At 44.3% G+C, this 7,635-nt stretch overlaps 1 protein-coding gene across 1 annotated transcript; it reads right to left on the bottom strand.

The window, feature by feature from the left end:
* Positions 1 to 364: 364 nt before the first annotated feature.
* On the bottom strand, positions 365 to 2,674 carry LOC148477694 (uncharacterized). The gene is made up of 3 exons (XM_088456345.1): positions 2,668 to 2,674; positions 1,154 to 1,338; positions 365 to 922 (listed from the first exon to the last, which is right to left on the bottom strand). The coding sequence occupies exons 1-3, from the start codon at positions 2,672 to 2,674 to the stop codon at positions 398 to 400; spliced, it is 717 nt and encodes a 238-aa protein (XP_088312471.1). The 3' UTR covers positions 365 to 397.
* Between the last annotated feature and the right edge of the window lie 4,961 nt (positions 2,675 to 7,635).

Raw genomic sequence — 7,635 nt, 5'->3', positions numbered from 1 at the left:
CTGATCACACATGCACGTAGTGAAGGCCAGCTGTTCCCCACCCTAGACAGCAGCGCAGTCTTACATTTAAATAGGGGAGCCAGTAAAGATGGCAGTAGGTGTGGTTCCCCTATTTTAATTTTTGTCTGTGTGTTACGTGCCGATATGAACCTTTATTGACTCAGTTTGCCAGTACGTCTGGACAATAAATACTTGTTGTCAGTTGTGTACCGATTCATATCAACACATAGACACTATATGGGGCTGTGTCAAATGTAATTCAATTACGTCAATTACTTTAAAAGTTATAAGAAAAATGTTGGGACCAATAGCAAGTGAAACACCCTGTATATACAGTTATTGCTCAGATGCTGAATGACAGGAACAAGAAGAAAGGTGTCAGTGTATAATGAAATCATCAGAGCAGGTCATCAGTAAGGTCAGAGAAGTTGTTGGCTACATCTGTCCAGCAGGGTTGGAACTCTTCCAAGATGTCCTGTAAGGACAATTCCTGTGTTGCACCAACATCAGGTTCCGGTGAGTTGTCAAAGTCTGTAGAGTAATCAGAACTGCTCGTCTCCAATATGCAGGTGGGTTGTTGCAGGGGACTGCTGGAAACCTGCTGCATATATGGATGGTAATATTGTCCAGTGGGGTGGGTGGATGACACTGAAGTTGTTGCTTGGCAGTGTTTTGGCCATACATAATTGTGATATCTGGGACAGACGACACTGTTCATATGTAAGTGGCTCAGTGGAGGGAAAGGAAGTGCATAGTTGTTGTTGATGTGACCATATTTCTCATTGTGTCCTATTTTATACACTTCTCTTTTATGTTGTGTCTGGCTGACCTGCGGGAGCTGATCACACTGCCGCCGTTCTACGTGTTCGTTTTCTGGCTCCTTCTTTTTATTCTTCCTGGCTCTTCTGTTCTGGAACCAGACCTATAAATATAAGCAGATCCTCTTTAAATATCTGTGGCAAGAATGTTATCTTGCATCGCAAGTATTAGGTCAATGTAGAGAAGATAACCACCAGCCATCAGAAGATATATTGTTATTTATAACTAGTGTCAGATGTTAATATGGAATCTGGTGCTTATTACAAACTTCTAACAGTCAGGGATAGTTTTCAGAATTGGTTTGTTCATTGTTTAGGTTTCACATGTACTGTACCTGGATTCTGGATTCATGTATCCCTGTGAGTTGGGACAGTTTCTCCCTCAGTGAAATCCCTGGATAAGGGTTTGATTCAAATGTTTTAAGCAACAAATCCAAGTGTGATCGGCTGTACACTGTGCGCCTCCTCCTGACCTTCCCGCTGACGGACCTGGATCCAGTCACTTCCACAGTATCCCCATCTGCAATATAACAAACACATTACATAATTAGCATACTACACAGCAAAAACAAATAATCCCTTCCTGTATAACTGAAAACATTACACAGCACAGGTAATTGTTTACATTTCTAAACTGATATTTATTGTGTAATAATAATAATAATAATAATAATAATAATAATGTTTATTTGTGCCGTGCATTGTAACTTTGTGTAAGATAAATAGCAGCTACTAAAATATTGTGAATGTTTCAAAACAGTGTGTGACAAACTGTGCACCTGGACAAACTATGTTGCAATGCATGGGCAGCAAATACAAACATTGTTTTTGCATGTTGTGGTAAATACTGGCTGCTTTTGCATGTAGCCTACAAATGCTGGACAGCTTTATTTTTACACTGCAATGTAGATGTCAGATGACACACCCCTCCCAAATCTAACTCTCTCTGCACATGTTATATCTGCCCCACCTGCAGTGCTGCATGGTTTTACCAAGATGCACAGTTACTTTCTCTTAAGGTGCCCATACATCTGCAACGGATCGTCGCAATGCAGGGATGCGATCGGAAATTTCCGATTGCCCATTGGAAACTTCCGAGTGCCCATCATCGATTTTCTGCGATCCGTCGACGGATCGCAGACATTTGCCATGTTGAATGTTGGCAATTTGCCGATCGCGATCATTTTTTGATCGCAATCGTTAAATCGGCAAAATCCAACATGTTGAATTTCTGCGATCCCACGATGCCGGGTTGCAGCATCGCGGCAATCCATCGCAGATGGATGGGGCCCATTACTCTGTTCCCAGCTATGAATCAGTCCCATAATGCACAGGGCTAATTTAAAGACATGTGTAGCACAAAAAAATTACATTGTAGTTATTTATTTATAACCAGTTATTTATATAGCACACACATATTCCGCAGCGCTTTACAGAGAATATCTTACCATTCACATTAGTCCCTGCCCCAGTCTATATTCCCTACCACATGCTCACATACATACACATACATACACACGAGGGTTAATTTGTGTTGGAAGCCAATTAACCTACCAGTATATTTTTGGAGTGTGGGAGGAAACTGAAGTACCCGGAGGAAACCCACGCAAGCACAGGGAGAATATACAAACTCCACACAGATAGGGCCATAGTGGGAATCAAACCCATGACCTCAGTGCTGTGAGGCAGTAATGCTAACCATTACACCGTCTGTGCTGCCCCTAGCTATTCAAGGTTTTGGGTTTATGGGAAAAAATATAAGTATTAACCCCCCCCCCTTTATAGTAATATATAACTTATTGCCCCTTGTCAAAGTCTAATAAGACAGTGCTTTATACATGCCGCTTACCTTTCATTTTCCTTCCCAGCTCTGTCACCTCGGTCTCAGCAGATGTTGCCTGGATGATGGTCTCACTCTGTCTGACCCATGGAGGTCACTTCTGCTTTTATACAGTCACCCCTCTTCCCAAGATATGCATATGTGAGGGTGTACATGTCCCCTGACAACCCATTCATTCAAATGTATAAAGGTGACACCTAACCCTCCCCTTCCCTGTACCAGTCTTTTGTGCTGATCCCGGCAATACACAACTAGAGGAGACTCCTGTGTAACACAACTTCCCAAAGACTATGACAATTCAACACACACCCAAATGCTTAAAGTGGAAGTTAAAAAACAAAATGGTATAAGAAATAAATATAAACCTCCCTGCCAAAAAGCATACTATATAGTTTTTTTTAGCAGTCTTTAATAAATTAAATCACTAGTTACATATGTTACTGTGGGAGAGAATACAAGACGAGTTATCCACATTTATGATACATCCAGACACCTATCACTTCTCTATATAGCACAGACAGCAATTTTATGTTGTAAATAACATTTCCAGGCAGCGTGTTGGGCTTGGTCCACACTCAGCATCCACACGACAAAGTATTCAGCAATTTAATTTAATTAAGGATTTGCCCATAGATGTCCTACAAAAGTCTTTGCCAGTCTGTTACTAGTTGTTGGCTTTATGTGTCTGCAAATCATGTTTAAAAACAAATATACAGAGTTGTAGAATAGAAAATTCTCATTAAAATAGCATTTATCCTAAAAACAATAAGAAACAGCTAGTATAGTATAGTATAATAGTATTGTAATATACATATAGCAACAATACATTTTATACTATTCAAAACCATAAAAAATGCAAAAAGATAAAGTGACAGCAGATAGCTGATTAAAACGTTAATTTACTAAAGGAAAAAAGGACGATAGTGAGATCATTGTAACATTTCAGGTCTGGAAGTTCAGTTGAATTTAGCTGAACTGCTCTAACTGAAGCTGGATGGGCAGCATTATATAGCTGAGTGCACGGATGTTTTCCCTGTTTGTCATGGTGCAGGGTCCAGGTGGTGTGCTTAGGAAAATACTTCTATCACAGGGGGCGATTCAAATTAACGAGATTTGAATAGCGCTGGGAAGGAGTTCCCGAAGCTATTCAATTGTCCCCATCACACTCTGTACTTACTTGGAAGATACCAGTTACCATGCCTTAGCCGGGTGTTTAGTCATGGTAATAGACATTCTCCGAAAAAAATGCCTGCCACGATGTTAGCGCATGCGCTAAACCAGAAAACAGCATCACAGCCCTAGTTTAGTCGGATTTCTGCTCGCACCCTCCTGAGGACTTTACATGACGGTCAATAGAATACTTTGCGAGAATTACTTCCCGGCGCTATTCAAATTGTGCTGAAATGAATTGCCCCTCACAGAACAAGAGGTTATTGCAAAGATTCTCTCTTTTCTATAAAGTAATGTGCATTTTAGGTTGTTTTAAAAATCTTGGTTGGGTTTGCTCTGTAAGATGATATCAGACTGTAGTGTGTTATGACCAATGGGACCTATTTAGCTGTTTTTTCACAATTCCTCAATAAATTACATCTCCTCAAACTGCTATTTGCAGCAATTAGAGATGCTCTCTCCTTCACCCCCCACATTCAGTCTCTGGCACAATCCTGACGATACCAGCTACGCAATATCGCTCGCATTAGGCCTTTCCTCTCCCAGAATGCTACCAAACTGATTATTTATTCACTAATCATTTTTCGCAACCTTCTCCTTACTGGCCTCCCACCTTGCTATCTTGCTCCCCTCCAGTCTGTTCTCAATGCTGCAGCTAGACTTATCTTCCTCTCCCGCCATTCCACTTCTGCTGCTCCCCTCTGCCAAAATCTGCACTGGCTCCCATTCCCCTACAGAATCCTCTTCAAACTCCTCACCTTCACATACAAGGCCCTCTCTAACTCTACTGCTCCCTACATCTCCAACCTCATCTCCTTACACACTCCCTCCCGCTCACTCCGGTCTGCCAATGACTGTTACCTCTCCTCCAGCCTGGTTACTTCATCTCATGCTCATGTCCGAGAGTTTGCCGGTGCAGCCCCCCTCCCTCGCTCGATCAGGCTCTCCCCGACCCTGCAGGGCTTCAAACGTGCACTGAAAACCCATCTGTTCACCAAACATACCCTTCCACCACATAATTGTGTCACCAAGTCTCTGTCCCTCCTGCCTCAGCCATCTCTACCTTGCTTACTTCTTGCACTCAGGTCCCCCTCTACACACTCATGCCTCATGTCATCTGTCTGTCTACCCTCTCCCCTAGATTGTAAGCTCCTAGGAGCAGGGACCTCCTCCCCACTGTCTCACAGCCTTCTTCTCTAGCACTTCTATGACAGCCTTCACCTTCAGAGCTGTATTGTGTATGGAGAATTGTGTTGCTTGCTAATTGTTACTTGTGTTCTGTTTATATTTTGGTTACTGTATTATAATGTAATGTTCTGTGTACCATTTACTGTATGATCGGCGCTGCGGACCTCTTGTGGCGCCCTATAAATAAAATGTAATAATAATGCTGGTTTAGGGCAATTTATCAAGATACTCTATCCTATTAGATGATGTCCTGCTGAAGAGTTTCAATACAGTGATATCATTAGCAATCACTGTACTGCAGTGCGCATGTGTGGAATGATTTTTGCGATAGGAGGGAGGGGAGAAGCATCCAGTCTACCGGTGAGGGCTCAGAAAATCCTTCTCCAGCCTGGCCTTCTCCATAGGCAGAACATGCTAACGTTATGTGAAGATGACGTTAGCTAACTCTGAAAAGTTAAGCTTTTCACAGCTTGGTAAATAGGGCATTTTTGCAGTCCCCATACAAAGCTATAGGTACTTTATTTGCAAACAACAGTGTATATATCTCTGATATTTGTAGCAATATCCCCTTGTTAACTAGCTTCAATAGTATAAAATGCTGCAATCCTCTGGACTTTTTCAGGTGTATTAACAACAATATTTTCCTTAATAAATAGGCCCGGTAGCGCTATGTACAGTAATTAGATTGGCACATCTGAGACTACAGCAGCCAGAGACCAATGCAGATAGTTTACAAATGAAAAATGGAACTATGGCCCTCATTCAGACCCACTCGCGAGTGGCTGTCCGCTCGCAAGTGGGTCGATGGTCCCCACTGCGCATGCGCATGACGGAGGGAGCTCCGTCGTGCACATGCGCGAGACCCGACGAGCGAAGGACTTTCCTTCGCTGGGAGTGTCTCATCAAAGGGGGTGTGCTGTCGATGGTGACTGACAGCACGCCCCCTTTGGTGGGCGTGCCGGGGGCGTGCCTGCCAGACAGAGGTGTTCCCAAGGGAACGCCTACCGTCTGAAGCCGGCCTCACTGACATCACTAGTGATGTCAGTGGGAGTGATTTTGGCTCTGATAGAGCCAAAATCACTCCTGGCCTTGCGGTTGAAAAACCCAACCGCAGGCTTTTGCTCGCAGTTTCGATGGTCGCGATGGTCAAGACCATCGCGACCATCATCCTGCACGCTCGTATATGCTGTGGGTGGTGACCCACAGCTATACGAGCGTCCAGGAGGACGCTCCATATTAATGGAGGTGGGCCCTGATTCAGAGCGAGCGCTCTGGTCAGAGCGTCCGGCTCTGAATCAGGGCCTATGTTCCCATTATTAAATATGTCCCATATCTATTCATTTGTTGTATATTCTTTTTAATACATAGAGCCTGATTGGCTCCATAGAGATGGACACTAATGCAATCACATCTGCGATTTCGCACGGAACGCAGCTACGAAAATATGCTGTTTCTAAAGTTTACCCGAGCGTAGGGACGCCCACTGTGTAACTTCGGTAACATGGACGCAGAATGAGCAGCCATGCAGCAAGTCTGACCTGTCTCAAACATAACATTTCTCCTGACACACAGAGAGCTCTTATACTGCGAAGGAGAGAGATCCCAATGTCTAATTTCTGCACACCGATGACATGACGTGTAAGCAGTCAGACACGTCTGCATTTGCCTATCCACCCGTTACCTCCCCCAAATGCTGACTTGTAGTTACTCACTTTGCAAGCGATTCCTCTTGTGAGCGTAACCACAAATCAATTGCTGCGCATGCAGCTTACATGCATGTGCAATGGCACAATCGCTCGATCTGCATAAATATCAGCATTGCGTACATCTCTCAATCAGGCCCACTGTGACTGTTGTACAATACACAAATTGGAACATACAGGGCCCGTCCATTATTTATAGTACGTAGGTGAGTAGGGCGCAAGGCAGAAGAGGGCGTCAGGTTCCCTGCAATGAGCCGCCAGCCCAGCAGTAATCGCCGTGCTCCCCGCACATAGTAGCAGAGAAAACATCACCCACCTTCCATCCTTCCTTCTGTGCCGCTTTGGAGCGAGGTGGGAGGGGAGGTGAGAGTCGGAAGGGGCACTCGATGTGCTGCTTACCTATTGTACTTGGGTCGGTTCGCCCCATGTAACATATTATCTTTAACTATTCATGGTACCAACTGCACTATCACTCACTCTATGCAACCTATTTTAAGTAGAAGTAGAATGTCATGGTTTTGGTGATGTTGCACTTTGTATACAGTATGGACCTGATGCTGTGTGAACCTATGCCAGTGGATTTACCGGTGTGCATGCCCAAAATGAGAAATCACGAATATACGTCAATGCAGACTTACACGTGTCTGGCACTTGTGCTTCCTAAGGTCTAGAAAGGCAGTAAGTGAAAAGGGATGAGTTGTGCATAAACATACCAAGTACACAGGGGCGTAACTAGTCCTAGGGGGGCCCCATTGCAACATTTTCACTGGCCCCCTAGATCCGCAACGTCCCCCTCCACACCCTCCTCACTCCCCTCTCCTCGACTTACCTGCTCCGTGGTCGTGCTGCGCAGGGCAGGCACACCTCCTCTCCAGGTTTGCTCCATCTCCTCTCTGACTGATGCTGGGAGGAGGCG

This window comes from Taudactylus pleione, unplaced genomic scaffold (genome assembly GCF_031769625.1).
Source record: "Taudactylus pleione unplaced genomic scaffold, aTauple2 ptg000699l, whole genome shotgun sequence".
NCBI lineage: Eukaryota > Metazoa > Chordata > Amphibia > Anura > Myobatrachidae > Taudactylus > Taudactylus pleione.
Note: the sequence above shows the minus strand (reverse complement) of the source record. Positions and strands in the feature narration are given on the sequence as shown.

Bases quoted from the DNA above. Each gene is read 5' to 3' on its own strand.
- LOC148477694 (XM_088456345.1), bottom strand. The intron at 923-1,153 runs GTACAGTACATG...TTATATTTATAG, and splicing joins TACATGAATCCAGAATCCAG to GTCTGGTTCCAGAACAGAAG.